At 48.8% G+C, this 15,452-nt stretch overlaps 2 protein-coding genes across 3 annotated transcripts in view; one reads left to right on the top strand and one right to left on the bottom strand.

Moving 5' to 3' along the window:
* The window catches only part of CPAMD8 (C3 and PZP like alpha-2-macroglobulin domain containing 8), a 49,258-nt gene extending 37,625 nt beyond the window's left edge, over positions 1-11,633 (top strand). For both annotated transcript variants that reach the window (XM_054050381.1, XM_054050380.1), the window contains exons 37-43: positions 253-327; positions 843-948; positions 1,036-1,146; positions 1,823-2,035; positions 2,810-2,884; positions 8,289-8,457; positions 8,801-11,633. In XM_054050381.1, coding sequence (XP_053906356.1) covers positions 253-327; positions 843-948; positions 1,036-1,146; positions 1,823-2,035; positions 2,810-2,884; positions 8,289-8,457; position 8,801 — 750 coding nt within the window. In that variant the 3' untranslated portion in view covers positions 8,802-11,633. The remainder of the gene's footprint in view (positions 1-252; positions 328-842; positions 949-1,035; positions 1,147-1,822; positions 2,036-2,809; positions 2,885-8,288; positions 8,458-8,800) is intronic.
* F2RL3 (F2R like thrombin or trypsin receptor 3) lies at positions 11,629-15,452 on the bottom strand. Its single transcript, XM_009562811.2, has 2 exons — positions 14,393-15,452; positions 11,629-13,755 (listed from the first exon to the last, which is right to left on the bottom strand). Exons 1-2 carry the CDS (start codon positions 14,835-14,837, stop codon positions 12,680-12,682), a joined length of 1,521 nt encoding a protein of 506 aa, XP_009561106.2. The 5' UTR covers positions 14,838-15,452; the 3' UTR covers positions 11,629-12,679.

Here is a 15,452-nt window from a genome sequence, read left to right as displayed (position 1 = left end):
ACTGTGAATCTTGCAAGTGTTCCTCATCAGGGCACAGAAAGAACAGGGGTGGGTTTTCCCTCAGTTGTATGGTAGTAACTGCAGTCCTCTCTGCGTTCCCACTCTCCTGCTGAAACATCCTTTTTCAGCAGAATACCCTGAGTTTTATTGGTCGATCAGCTTTCTAAGCAGTCTGAAATCTTTCTTCTTCTCTGGTTTCACCTCATTTTATAGAAAGCAGTTTGAAATTAAACTTGTTGATTCTTTCCCCAGTTATTGATGAACAAGCAAATTGGATTAAAAAGATACGAAGTGGATGGAAGGAAAGTCCTTTTTTATTTTGATGAGGTAAGGACTTTGTTTCATATATTTGTGTTGCATTTCAGTGAAAGGCAAATGCCTGGTGGATCAGGCACAGATATGGTGTGGTGGTGGTCCCTCACGGGTGAGGATTTCCTTTCAGCTTTAACTGGCTGATGCTTGAGCCTCTTTTGAGACTGGTGGGTGTTGTGGGCTTGGTTGGAAACCAAAGCATAATCGAGGCAGGTGGTGAGATTCAGCCTGTATAGAATTTCTTCCCTATGAGAGTGGTGAGGCATTGGAACAGGTTGCCCAGAGCAGCGGTGGCTGGTCCATCCCTAGAGAGGTTCAAGGCCAGGTTGGATGGGCCTTGGAGCCTCTGATCCGGTGGGAGGTGTCCCTGCCCATGGCAGGGGATTGGAACTGGATAATCTTTAAGGTCCCTTCCAACCGAAACTATGCTATGATTCTATGATTAGCAATATGCACTACTTATATTTGTCTCTCTCTTCACCTAAAGTGCAGCTTTTGTTTAAATGCCACTTCTACATCATTTCGTACAGATTCCCAGCCAGTGCATGACCTGCGTAAAGTTTCAAGCTTTCCGAGAGCACATTGTTGGGAAAACAGCTCCTGTTCCTATCAAAGTGTATGATTACTACGAGCCAGGTACATGCTACTTTTCCTGGGGGTTTTGCCCAGTAGAGCTCCGGGCGTGAGGCTCAGTTGTGATTTCTCATTCTTGCTGGCCTGCAGCTTTTGAAGCCACTCGTTTCTACAACGTGAGTGAAAACAGCCCCTTGGCACGGGAGCTCTGCGATGGGCCAACATGCAATGAGGTGGAAAGCTCTGCTAGCCAGTGGGTTGGTAAGTGGCACCAAAGCTGAACAGGCTTTGTGGAAAACAGAGCCCACAGGCAGACTTGCCAGGAGTTCGGAACTCAAAATTATGCTTACTGAAATGCTCTATTTCACTATCTGTGTTAGAAGGAGTTTCATAAAGGTTTGTGGGGTAGCAGCATTAAACTTCTGACAGCTCAACAGACCCGCGTAGTTGGCCCTTTAGCCCCTAAAGGGACTGTTATTTGCTCCATAACAGGCAAGATACGATGTATAAATCAAGCAGAACCTGCTCAAGGTGAGGTCTGTTAATAAACATAGAGGTAAAAGCTCTTTAAAAGGAAATTTGGTTTTTGTTCTCTGACGTATCTGGCTATGGTGTTCCACAACAGACTGTCGTAAGATTGGACAAGGTCATGCATCAGTGGAAAGAATAATTTTCCCCAGAAACTCATTTCTCTCCTCTGTTGTACCCAATAGTTTCTTTGTCCTACATCTGGAATCTGCTGCCTCGTGGTTCTTTCAGGAAGATAGCTTGATTCCCAGAACATTTTATTCTACCATGTTTGTATATTCCTGAGGGAAGTCTTAGGGAGTTCAACACAAAAACTGACATCAGAGAAATAGGAGAAAGTTGCCATACCATCTTCCCTTCTCCGTGTTATGCAGAAATAATGCTTTGGATGTTTTTGTTTGCTTTCCAGGCTTTGTTCACTCTGGACCATGCAATAACATTTTTGGCTGCTTGGAGGACGAGTATTTTGAGCAGTGCATGTGTTCGCGGGACTGCGGCTATGACGGGGAGCCTGTCTGTGGGTCGGATGGACAGATTTACCCAAACCATTGCCAGATGGAAGTAGCATCATGCAGGAATAATACAAGGATAGAACAGATGCCCATGGCCCAGTGTTCTGTCTGTAGGTTTCATTCAATTCCCTTTTCTGTTTCAATCCGTGTACAAATCATTATCTGAATGAGTGATAATTACATGTGCGTGGTAGGGAGAAGAGGAGAATTCAAACACCCCTGTGTATTGTGTTGTTACTCCCACTACAGGGGATTAAATTATATGAGCAGCTGCCCTCCTGCTTAGCTCAGAATAACTGGCTTTCTGTTATCATGAGTGTCTTTCACAATCGGAGTGAACTTCAGACAAAATTAGTGATACTCTTTTATCTGAAGTAAATAATCCCAGATTAAAACAGCATCCATGAGATGTAGCATTCTTTGGAGACTCTGCTTGGGCTTTGGGGATGTGCAGTGTGGGTGCTCAGGAATCACAGTGTGTACCACCTCTGGAGATGCAAACATCTTCTAGAGATTCATTATCAATTCCTGAAAGGAGGTTGGAGCAAGGTGGGTGCTGGTCTCTCCTCCCAAGTATCAAGCAATAGGACAACAGGAGATGGCCTCAAGTTGCTCCAGGGAACATTTAGACTAGATATTAGGAAAAAATTCTTCACTGAAAAGGTTGTCATGCGTTGGCAGAGGCTGCCCAGGGAAGGGGCTGAGTCACCGTCCCAGGAGAGATTTAAAAGCCATGTGGATGTGGTGCTTAGGGACAGGGTTTAGTGCTGGATTTGCCAGTGCTGGCTTAAGGGTTGGAACTGTTGATCTTAATGGTCTTTTCCAACCTAAATGATTCTGTGATTAACAAGTCTTATAACCAATGGATTTATTTTTATTTACAGCCAAAAGTTTACCAGAAGAAAGGGAGACGCACTCCCACACAGCTGAGCAGCCCAGCGTTCAACAGACACCAGCAGGTAGCGTCACACCTCTGTGTTTATCCAGGGCTTTTCCTTTATCAAGGCTAAAATTATCCTGTCGCTATATGAAAGAATGTATGGCTCAAGCACACGTAAGTGAAGATGCTGAATTTCTTCATCTTTTAGAAAGGAGAGAACATTCAGGCATCAGAGAAAATTAAAAAGTCAAGGAAATTGAAGATAATAACGATTCCATGCAGATTAGCTCGTCTAGTCCTTTGCCTTTCAGGAAATGGTGTGTGATACCTGCTCTGTTCAGAGCATGTGCAGGATTTAGGTAATTTGCCATAGGACTGAGCGAGTGACCCTCGTATTTTCTCAGCCTTGGCGTGTTTGAATAACACGCTCTGTGTTAATCTGGAAAGATCCCACTTTAAACCAGGCTGATGTAACGAGTTCCAATGAACAGCTAAACAACAGACCAAAGCACTGCAAGAACTCGAATCCAGGTGGATTAAATTTGTCTCTAGCAGTTTTGTGCAAGAATTGAGCTGGCAGTCTTGATTCTCAGCGCTGCTGTTTGGAACAAAGGGCCTTAGTGAGCGAAAATGTTAAGGTCAGTAGATGGAGTAGCCAGGAATTTGGCTGCTCATTTTATTTGATGCTTATATTCATACACTTTTTTTCCAAGACTCATGTCAAACTTGCTCCTGGCTCACAATAAATCTCACCAAGAAGCAGTGGAGGGTCAATAGAATAGTTTGTTTCATGCTGTTTCTAGTAAATAAACTGGACTAGATTTTTCCTGGCTGCTTTTCACTCATTAATTTTCTTTCCTCTGGTCTCTAACTCTCCTAACAAATTGGTAAAACCAGTTAATTCTTCAGGAGAAGACTCTTTGCCTTCTCGTGTATTTCTGGTGCAGCAGCGTTCAGACTTGCACATGTCCAGCAACAGAGACACTATCCTGCTCTTTGCCTTTCCTCTGCTCTGCAGAACTGGTGGGTAGTTTTCTTGTTAAGGTGCAAAAGCCTTCCATTCTTAGTATTTCTACAGGTTGTTCCATCTCTGTTTGCCTTCCCTTTGTTTCTGCGCTTGGTGTGAGTGAAAAGATTGCTGCCGTTAGAATAACTGCGAAGAAGAACGCTTGTTGCCTTTTATTCTGTTCAGATTAGATGGATTTTGCATGGAAACTCTTTGCAATCTGAACCTGTTAAAGCAGTGATCTCAAACTGGGGCACTGCTGGTGTGAAAGGGCATGTGAAGTGTTTTGATGCTGGTCTGCAAAACAGGCCTGCAATTACTTTCTTTTCAAATAAAAATTTGTTAGTGAAAATATAGTTACCTGGGCAAAACCATGTGGAACCTGACAGTGGTCCAGAATCCAGAACTCCTCTGAACACTGTGTGAAATAATCTGCTTTGAAGTATCTGAGAAAAATAACCCTTTGGCTTCTGTTGTGAGTAGATAAGAGCAGCGTTGGCTCTGTAGGCTGTCGGTAAGAGCAAAAGTGGAAATTCTGATGTGTGGCATTTTATAGAGATGTCAGATTAACAAACCTGCATGGCGTAAGGATGTGTTTGTCAGAGCACAAGCGTTTAGAGCTGTCTTTGTTCTAGGATCTGAGGGTTCACGTTGAGGCTCTCCTGGAAGGCAGACTCCCCTGAGCCAAGCAGCTGTGGCAGAGTGAGCATTCCAAAGTAAAACGGACTAAATCCTGCATCAGGAAAAGCACCCAGCATGTGATTTTCATTAATCCTCTGGGCTCCTCTCAGGTCAACCACACGCTACATGAATCAGTTTAACAAATGAACGAATCCCCGCTCGTACGCGGGTCGCGTTTGGACTTGCAGGTCGCGTTTGGACTCACTGGTCTGGTAGCATTGAAGCATGTGATTGGTTTAAGTTGGCTCAGGTGCTCTGCGCTTCCAGTGAGAGATCCGATGAGCCATGTCTAAATCTGCCATTTCCTAAAGGATGCAAAACTCCAGGAGCCAAATCAAGCTTCAGGCAGGTTGGTGGAAGCAGCTCAGTGTGTTAATCTTCAGGAAATACCATTTTCTTGGAGAACCTCGTGGTGTTTACATTGTCTGAAATCCTCCTGTGTCTGCTGTGTGACCTGTGCTGGCTGCGCTTGGTTTGATCGATGCTCTCGTTGTGAGCTCCTGTGTTACCCCAGCAACGGCAACAACGAGCGCCAGCTTCCTTCCAGCAGACAGTGGGGAACTCCAGAATGCATTCAGGCTCAGTGTGGCACACGCAGGCTCGCAGTGTAATCCATGCACGCCCCTCAGTTTGCTGGAGTAAACCCCAGCTGTGGAGCGATGCTGTTCAAGGTAAGCAGTTGTGTATAGATCATCCTGAAAAATCAGCATGCTGTGCTTCTTGCGGCACACAGCTGTGGTCAAAGCGTTCTACAATGCTTCTCAGGAGTCTGCAGCAGATGTTGCAGCGAGGGAGGCTGAGATTTCGTCTTAAGACTGTAGCCTTTTTTTTGTACAGATGGGCAGATCCTCTTTGCATCTTTAGCAAGGTTCTGGTGATCAAGAGGGAGGTATGCAGGGTGACAGGACTTGGTTGAAATAACTCGTTTCTGAGTCCCCTTCCTCAGCTGCTGTTTCTCACACTTCAATTCCTGAGACTCAGGGATGGAACAGGTTTTGGATGAGTAGCATAGACCCACCTCTGTCTCGGCACTGAAGCTCTGCTGGTGTACTCTCACAGCCTCTTCCAGTCATATGTGTTTGGACTGAAGGCTGCGGGAGCAGGATTTTGGTTGCTGCCTGGAGTATGGGGATCTCAAGTGCCTCTGCCTGTAGTGTTCCTAATGTCATTGTCACACTAGGCTGTGAAATTAGGGATGGATTTCAGAGCCTCAGGGATCCTCAGTAGCTCTTATATCATCTCGTTGATGAATCATAGAATCACAAAATGGTTTGGGTTGGAAGAGACCTTAAATCCCATCCAGTTCCTCCCCCTGCCGTGGCAGGGACACCTCCCACTGGATCAGGGGCTCCAAGGCCCATCCAATCTGACCTTGAACACCTCCAGGGATGGGTCAGCCACAGCTTCCCTGGGCAACCTGGGCCAGGGCCTCCTCACTCTTATGATGAAGAAATTATTCGTTATGTCCAGTCTAAATCTGTCCCTCTCCAGTTTATCCCCATTGCCCCTTGTCCTGTCATCACAAGCCTTTGGGATCAGCCCCTCCCCAGCTTTTCTGTAGCCCCTTCAGGTACTGGAAGGTCGCTCTAAGGTCTCCTAGGAGCCTTCTCCACACCGAATGACCCCACGAAGTGATGTGTTGATTGTTTCTGTAGATCATTAATGCTCTTCTGAAGTGTCCTACGTCTTGTCTGCCAAAAGCACCGAATGTGTGGCCACTGCTGCTGGAAGACAGTGTGTTGGTATTGTGGTGATGTTGTGATTCGACAGGTATTGATGGAAACACGGTACCGGTGCGTGGAGCAGCACTCCTCAGTGTGCCCGATGTGCTCTGCGCCCGCAGCCCAGCCGGCTTTGCGCTGCCTGACCCCGGCCTTCTCCCTGCAGCTGGGCTGTGTTGTATAGCTCTGCTCTTGCTTTAGAAGGGCCGGTAGCTGGAAGAACATTCTGAGTGGGATTATGATACTTTGATTTGGTGGGAGGGGTGCTATTATTTAAGAAACTAAATGCCATCACCAGCTCTGAGCAGGAACATCCGAGTGAACTCTGCTCCCTGGTGGAGTCATCTCAGAGCACTCCCCGGCAGGCGCGTTATTCACGGGCCTGCTGTTCCTCTAGGATGGGTTGAACTGGCGAGGGGCCATTTTTCCCTTCAGCCCATCAGTGTTCAGCAAATATTGGCTTGGGCACAAACATTTGGAGATGGGGGAGTGGTTTGCATGCAACAGGAAATGTCAGCCTTTCATCTTTGCTTTGACTCCAGCGCTGCATTCCTGGGAATAGTGAAGTCTGTGATGTTAGTTCTGTCCCTGGTGGATAGCAATCATCCATTCATAGAGCAAGCTCATGATCTGGCAGGTTCGTGCATGGAGAAGGCCAAGAAGAAGCAAACACAGAGACTGACTCTGCTTTCAGGCGAGTGTTCCCCTGCCTGGGGCTGAGCCCGTTGCTGGGAGGATGTGGGAGGCAACAGGGAAGAGCCTTCAGATTTTTTATTTCTGGAGAACAAACAATTTCAAAGACCTTGATGAGTGTTCTCAGTAAATAAAGCCAACTTTGCAGGGGGAAGGGGAAAGACTTTTCCTCTTTGCAACAAGTACATCACAACGATTGCTTTGGTTTGAGTTAGAGCAGCTGATACAGAATCCAAACAGGAAAGATGGACTGGGCTGGCTTGAGGAACGGTTTAGAAAACAGGGACCTGTTTGTATTCCTAGGGGTTTTATCTTGCAGTCTTCCCCTCTGGACAGTGTGCAATCACCCACCACAGGGAGACACAGCCTGCTTTGAGCAGGGCCTTGGGCAGCCTTATCTAGTGGGATGTTGGAACTGGGGGGTTGGAACTGGATGATCATTAAGGTCCCTTCCAACCCAAATTATTCTGTGATTCTCTCTACTCTGTGTCATAGCCAGTATCATAGCATAAGACTGGAGGGAAACCAGGGAGAAGTACCTGTTTCTGCCTGCAATGTGTCTACTCCTGTCTTAAATGCTGGAGGTTCCTCAGTGGGCTGTGACTGTGCTGAAGCAGAAGGCTCTCGGCTATTGCTGGCTCGGGCTGAGGGAAAAGAGAACGGCTTTGGTGTTGGCTCCTGGTCTGCTGTGCCAAAAATCTGTGTTCTTGTTGAGTTAAAAAGAAATCTAGCTGCTTACACTGATTTGTGTCGTGACATGCACCAAGGAAACCGCTCTGACACAGGCTGCCCTCTAGCTTTAACTTGTGTTCATAGAACGGCGCTCAAAGAGTGTGTGCGTTGCACATCTTTGTGAGGATTGGCCTCCCCTCAGCCGAGGCGCCTGCCTTGGACCTCGGGGAAAGAGAGGGGTGTTCTCGGCGTGCAGAGAGACTGTGACACCTGGTGTTCCTCTTACTTTTCTCTTACTGTATACCAGTCTTGGGGTGAACAGGTTCCTAATTAAGCACCTCATTAACTAAGTATTTTAAATGAGACTTTGAGGTGTTTGGGTTTTTTTTTTCCAAATTATGGAGGCCTTTATTCTTTTTCTTTTTCCCTCTGATTCCTCTCATTTTCCCCCCTGCCTAGATCTCAGACTGGGAAATGGAAAATTCAGATTTGCGGCAGCTTTTCTGCTTGCGTGTGGGTCTAAGCTTGCATGTGCATTGATCGATGCAGCCTCTTTTACTCCTGTCAGGCACTCATTCAGCCTGGTTTGCCTCCCTGAATAACATTCCTTTCCTTTGATGTCATCCCCCTCTCTATGATGCGATCTGTGATGCTGTAAGGCAGTCTCTTAGGCTAAAGCCCAACCTGACGTGTTTTGGTTTCCTTTCCAGCAGAGGAAGGCCCTCCGCTGCAGACAGATCTCTCCTACTACTCGTATGAATACGACCCAGACCCCTACGTGTCGGAGGCTGACGTCTTTGAGGTTGTGGCAGAACTGACAACAGCCAGCACATTAAAAGAAGGGGACAAGTTTCAAGAAGTGGTGACCACAGTAGAATGGTGAGCAGGGGACCAAAGCTCTGGTTTGAGAGTCAACATGGAATGCCCTATTGTGGAATGCCCTACTGCATGTGCTGGGTCAGATGCATCCAATTCCTAGAAAAGGGCATTCTGACAACTAACTCGCTCACCTCGTGAGCGAGGAATCTCAGGAGCAGCAAGGAATAGCAGGAGCAGGATCTTGCTAGGGCAACGTGTAAAAGTCTTCCTGACCAGAATGTCTCTATCTCTCGCAGAATGAAAAAATGACCTTTAAAGCTTTTTTCTGCCCACCCCCAGTGATGTTTCAGAAAGATACATAATGGGAAAGTGACTTTTCTCCATCGTGTTCTCTCCTCCACAGAAATAGATAATTTAAATCAAGAGAAGAGGCCCAGAGTCACCTCCTGTACGAGTTTGTTCCTACAGACGACCTGCTGCACAACAGAAACCGAATGATGACTACTTCCCGATGCACTCAGAACTGTAGGCTTTGCTACCCCGGGGGGGCTGGAGCGCTAACGGGGACACTCAGCCTTATTTTTCTGTTATTTTTTCTGCCTTTTGTACATCCCCTTTGGAGCGTTTCCAAGGATGGGAGACCAATGTGCTGTGCCCTATAGGTGAGAAACACAGGGGCTGGAATTCAAACGTATAGACCATTTCAAAGTGTTTTCTCTGCTATCAGGATACTGCGATTGCCATTTCCTAGCTACATTTAGAAGCCAAGTCCAGGCCTTGTGCTTAGCAGAACTGCTGTTTGAGGAAAGATGGCTGAGAAATTTTCTCTCAAATTATAATAATAAATGTCAGTGTGTTTTGCTAATTACGACTTAGCAAGAGGCTAATCATCTTCCCGGCCCCTCTGTGTGTGCACCCACAACCATGTCCCACAAGAGGAAAACTTCCTTGGTGGCTTCTTGTTCGAGACAGTTCTTGGGAGGTTCATTTTACAAGAGAAAACTGTGATTCCCTGCAAGGGCCAAAAAGCTGGACTGTTGCCCACGGGGCTCCAGGCTTCAGGTGGGGAGGGTGCCACTGTGACAGGAGTTGGGTGGGAGACCCCTCTTTGTGTTGCACTGTGCTGGCGGGGGCTCCTGCAGCCTGCTCAGCCCCTTTCCTCTTGTAAGAATGAAGCTGGCCCAAGGCGAAGTCCTTTTAAACGCTGGCTTCACCCAACACCTTTATGGTGTGGGGATCCTCCCACTGGGATCCCCACACCGTGGCTGTTCTGGATGTGCCAGTCTGTGCGAGGCCCTGGTCTGCTGGCCAGTACAAATCACTGCTGTCACAGACTGGACTCCCTCAGACTGACCTGCCCGAAGCAGTGCGGTAAAACGCAAAACAAAAGCTTTGTGTTTCCAAAAGTGCAGGAGCCAAGTTCTTTTGGTTTCCCTTCCAGCCTGGAGCAGCATTGTTCTCCTCAGAGAAGTTGCGTGCAATTGCTTGTTGTGAAATAGCGTTAATATTTTATCTTCCCACTTCTATTGTTACCAGGACCCCAAGTGGGGTGGGAACTCCTTTTGAGGGTGTTTATTGGTGCATGGAAACAGGAAAAAGTCCAGCTCCATTCATTTTTAGGGGAACCATGACAAGAACGTATCCAGGATAGACATTCCATTCTAGAATAAAGGCAGTTTTATTCCAGAAGAATGTCCGCATGGGGACAAACCAGGAGGTATCCCAGGAGTTGGGCATGTGTGGTTTCCAGTCCTTTTTTGTCATGGGCCAGATATTTGCAGAATGTGGTTGCCATGATGAAGGTCTGGGTCGTAAGTTCCCAGAAATTTTGGAACTGCTTTGCTGGCATGTTCCCAAGCCTTCCTCCTTTTAGGATCTGGACGTGGCTGCTGCCCGTGTACCACTGCTGTGCAGCAGAGAGATTTGCCACGTCTCTGCAGTGTGCGTGAACAGACCGTGTCCGCACAGCGCAGCGGAAGCACTGGCGGCTGCATTCCTGTCTGGCAGGTAAATAAATGCTTTAAACTGAATTCCATCTCCTGTAAGGAGCTGGCCGGACAGGCGCTGGCTATTGTGTACACACACAGGACTGAGTCAATATTTATCTCCTGGGTAAATAACAGACCTGGTGTGAGCAGCAACAAGAGGTTTGGGGTTTTTTTTTTTCTTTCCTAAATATCAAAGCTGCACAAAACGAACCCTGCTGTTCCCTGGTTCCAGCCTCAGCTGCTGAGGGCTTTGAGTCTGGGCAAATGAGACATTTGGTCACCCTGATAATGGCTGCATGACCAGCTTCCCACAGAAGATGGGACCTGAGTTCTGGATTCTTCAGCCTCCTGTTCTCTGTCCCTTTCTGACTTTAGATTTCTGGTCTCCTCTGTTGTATGCTTTTGAATGGATCTTTGATGTCATTTTATATTGTTTGGTCCTCTCTGGATCCTTGGGCAGTCAAAGCATCACCAGTGGGGACAAGGAGAGATGTGGGGAGGGAGTTTCAGCCAAGCGTTAACCCTTACTGACTTCCCTTTCCTCAGGTTCTGTATGTGCTATGCACTAGTTCAAGCTGCAGACACCTCCCCATGGCTGCCAGCTAAACAATTCTTCCTGGGGGTGCCAGCGCCTCAGTCCTGGCCTTGTTCGGAGGGCTCTCTGTGTGCCCAGTGCTCTTCCCCTGTTTGAGGCAGAGGGGCTTTGCTTCTGTTCTTCAACAAGGAAAGCCAGAGGGACTGGGACCCTCCACAGGCAAAGGCAGAGCAGCCTTTGCATCCTCTAGCAGAGGCAGAGCAGTGCATGTGAGGGGTTGTGCCAGGGCTTCTGGATCCCAGAGCCTGCCATCACCCGGAGTGCTGCTCCACAGCTCTGGTGCTTGCAGGGAAACCACCTGTCTGTCTGCTCCTGGCAGCCTCCACCTCGTCCCAGCCATGCCCCGTTGAACTCAAGCCTTTCTCCAGTTCAAAAAAAGTACTGAAAGTACCCTTGAAGTACTTCTGTTCCTGACAGAGTGGCTGTTGCCCTGGCTGTGCCCGCTCTCCTGTGCTCAGGCGCTGGCCCGTCCTGTGCTGCACCTACGGCAGAGGCGCTCTGGCTTCTTACCGCATTTCACCCCCTCATAGACCTGTACCAGCGAAAGTTCTAGGACCGTTTCTGTCTTGTTCACACAAATCTTAGCAACTCTGACTCCAGAAAAGGGTTTGGTTTAGATTCTGATATATATTTTATTAAAAACCGATTTTCAGACAATCTTGCCTGCCTCTTATTCGCACTGTAGGCTGTATGTTTGTTTTGATCATAGGTTATGGTGAGGACAGAAGTCACGACTGTACCAGCAAAACTAAAGAATCCAGGAGCTCTAAGGAGTTTTATCACTCATTTTCTACCTTGTTGCTTTCTGGGACCTGCCCTGGCGGTGACGGAGAGATGAGCCGGCTGCAGTTTGTCCAATCTACAACAAGTTCCCGTAAACAGCAAGCTCAGTTGCCTGCTTCCAAAGAGACAGCTCTTGGTTGTGTGGGGCACGACACAAAGGAAGAATGGAGTTTCTCAATTCCTTCTTTAATATTTCCCTTCAAAAGACACAATTTTTTCAGAAAATCCATTAATACAACATTTGCCCCAAAGGATGGTGGATGGCCAGGGGCATTGGCAAAAGCAGGGATGAGTGGCTGGGATTTTTGCACGTGGCACCAGCGAGGGGCTGAACTTAGGCTGGTGTTGCTGCCTAATCCAGCCTGGGATGTATTGTCTAGAAAAGCCAGGGCTCTGTGTTCTCCTGACAGAACATTTTAGCTCAGGAGAGCACCTTTGCCGTAGGTACCTCCTAGAACTTTTGTAATGTTTAGAAATTCAGTTTTGCAAGTGCCTGTTCTTTTTCAGTTGTAGGTGGAGGGAATACGTGGTCAAGGACAGCGAGCAAGTCAGTAGCAGAGAAAGAGAGAGCGTGCGGAGAGCGATCAGGCTTCAAGGAGCATTAGGAAACCAGATGTAGGTGTGCTGGGAAGAGCATTCCTGGCAGTAAGTGACCAACTGAGAAGTTGCTTGTAGAATCCCAGTAGCAGATCAATACATGTTCAGCGCTCCACGTCCTGTCTGGACTCCACACCTCGCCAGGAATCTCGTGGCTTAGGTCTGTTCAGTTTTAGCTATGCAGACAGGAGAAAGGACTTGTCTCCTGGGAGATATGGCTCCCTGCTCTGGGTAAAACTTGTGAGACCCCAGCGCTGTCTTTCTCTCCTCCCCACTGTGCACTGCAAGTGCCCTGGGAGCAGGGAGTGGGAATGGAGGCTTACACCAGAGACTCCTTGGAGCTTTTCTGAGGGAGGGTTTCCTTGGACGTTTTTAAGGATGTGGTGGTTTGTTTCCTGTGACTGAAGAATCTCCTCCTCACCTTATCCCGAAAATCTTCTGAAACATAGTAGTAGACAAAGGGATCGGCGCAGCTGTTGAAGGTGCTGATGGCCAGGCTCACCATGTAGCTGATGTACAGGTTGCCGTACAGCTTGGAGTTGTAGCTGGAGTAATGGACAAGGAGGAGAACATTGCTGGGTGTGTAGAAGGCCACAAGCGTGAACAGCACGAGAGCTGTTAGCTTCACAGAGTAGGAATACCGCTTCCCGCTGTCCAGGAGGGTGTGCAGGACTGAGCAGTAGCTGAAGAGCATCACCACTAGAGGAACAAGGAAAGCGCAGGCGATCAGGCAGATGAAGTAGTAGAAGTAATACCCGTCATCCTCATGCCTGGGGAGAACGTCGTGGCAGAGAGTGATGTCTGCTCGGTAGAGGGGATACGACTGCTGCTGCAGGGTGAGGGGCAGGGTGAGGGCGGCAGCGCAGAGCCAGATGGCACTGCAGGTGCAGGCAGCGAAGGCAGGGGTGCGGAACGAGCGGGAAAAGAAAGGGTGCACCACAGCCAGGTACCGGTCGACACTGATGCAGGTGAGCAGCAGCACCGAGCAGTACATGTTCCCGTAGAAGAAAGCTGTAGTGAGCCGGCACAGGCCTTCCCCAAAAGGCCAGTTGTTACCCAGGAAGTAGTAGAAAATCTTGAAGGGCAGCACCAGGATGAGCAGCAGGTCTGCTACGGCCAGGTTCATCAGGAAGACCGTGGAGGTCAGCTTTTCAGCCCTGGTGGCCAGGACCCACAGGGCCAGCCCGTTGGAAGGCAGCCCCACCAGGAAGACGAGGGTGTAGAGGCAGGGGATGAGCCGCACGGTGACCACGCTGCCCAGCTGAGAATGAATGGCCTCATGTATCAGCAGGTATGTGACGTTGTTTATGGTCGCCTTTTCCCCAGGGATGGCTCGGGGACACGGTGTGATCTCTGGCGTCGTCACCTGCTCATAGGTGCTGTTCTGGGAGTAATCTGTCGGTGCAAGAGTAGACTATCACTCACTGTTCATGCAGTGATTTGTACACCGCACGGCAGGGGACACCTGTACCACCCCCACCGCTAAAGGGGGCGTTCTATGGTGGGGTGCCTAGAAGTTGGAGCATTTGGTAAAATGCTGCTGTGTGGTTGGAAAAAGGTGTCTGACGGGATTAGGGACACAGCAGTGACTATCGGTGGTCATACTAAAAAGGTACATAATCCTGTTCTGTGGTTTCCTGTGGGTGACAGGTACTTGCTCAGTTGTACGGTGATCAGCAGGCCTGGGGACCCAGAGAACGGTTCCTCTGCCTGGCTTTCAAAGAATCCTGAGCTCTGGGGCCACGCCAGGGTAAAGCCGTGGCTATGGCCACTTTCTGCTAAAGGTTCTGGTTTTAAGTGCTCGCTGTTTTACCTCTCCTCTATTTTTTTCTTCTTTCTAGTTCCTTCCACCCCTGCTTCTCTCTCTTCTGTGTCACCTTCTGTCACTTCAACCCGAGTAGATGTGCATCTCAATTACAGTGTGCTCCCTTGTGATAGCTTTAAAAAAATGAGTTTTAAGGGATCTTAACGAAGTACCGAGTACCCAGCACTTGCAGAAGCAGCAATTTTTCACCCAAAGGTACACACTCACCATCGTAGTCTGGAGAGCCCAGGCAGAGGCCCCAGAAGGCGCAGCCCAGCACAAGCCTGCACGGCAGCCGCCGGATCCCGAGGGTCCCCATCCCGGTGCAGAATCCAGCGGTGCTCTGCTCTGTTGGGAGCCCGGTGAGAAAGGCAGTGTTAGTCACCCTGCCTACGCATTTCCTTCTGTTAGTCCTTAACTCTCGGAAGCACCGGGCTGTCCCTGCTGTCACGACATGCACGAGAATGCGTTGCCCATGCAGAGCCTCAGCTCCAGCACCAAACACAGGACAGGGAGGGGCGTGCAGATCCTCATCCACAGTCAATTGGGGCCGTACTTCATCATCAGAGCTACATGATGGTTGGAGTGACTCATTTGGGCCTCCTTCCTGCTCCAGAATATTCCTGGAAATAACAAATGTGGTTGGATTTGATGCAGTTTGAATTTGGTTCATTGTAAACTGAACTCCTGACCTCTTGTGTCAGGCATCCTTCCACCCAAGTGGCTCTGTGTGAGATCCAAGGTCTTTTCCCACCCCCTGGTTCCAGGTGCTTTCTGGCAGTGCAGAGTGAGAAGATATCGTCTTGTCGCAGAAACAGGAATGAGGGGCAGGAGAGCTGCAGACCCAGTGAAACCTCCCCTCTCCCAGGGACCATGCAGGGCTCTTGCAGCTTCGTCTTGTGGCCGTTAAGGGGTTTTAGCGTCTGTCTTGCAGCCCCCAGACCAGGCTGGGCATTTCAGAGTTCTCTTACGTTTTCATTTCTGCTCCTGCTTTGTGGTTAAAGAGGAAACAAAGCTCCCACACCTTTGTGCAGCAGTTGATTGAAACTCCTGTGGGTCAGAGCTGATGGCATTTGAAAGCGCTAGCACCAGCCTGCAGTGCCACAGTGTACAGCGATAAGCGGCACGGCCTCCGGTTGATGGAGACGCTCTGCTTCCGCTGATAAACCCCCAGGAACAGGGGCAGCCACTCCACGCAGCAGGAAAGGGGCCTGGCAAGGGCGCACAGGAAGGCTCTGCTGGTGGGTTGATAATAGTGGATTCCAGCTGCTCTTCTCAAGCAGAGCTG

Source organism: Cuculus canorus, chromosome 27, assembly GCF_017976375.1.
Source record: "Cuculus canorus isolate bCucCan1 chromosome 27, bCucCan1.pri, whole genome shotgun sequence".
Classification (NCBI taxonomy): Eukaryota; Metazoa; Chordata; class Aves; order Cuculiformes; family Cuculidae; genus Cuculus; species Cuculus canorus.
Note: the sequence above shows the minus strand (reverse complement) of the source record. Positions and strands in the feature narration are given on the sequence as shown.

What these genes read in the sequence shown, in the direction of transcription:
- F2RL3 (XM_009562811.2), bottom strand. Translation starts at nt 14,837, where the DNA reads ATGAACCAAATTCAAACTGCATCAAATCCAACCACATTTGTTATTTCC. An exon ending in GGGCTCTCCAGACTACGATG is followed by an intron (nt 13,756 to 14,392) that starts GTGAGTGTGTAC and finishes TTGCACCGACAG; the next exon opens with ATTACTCCCAGAACAGCACC.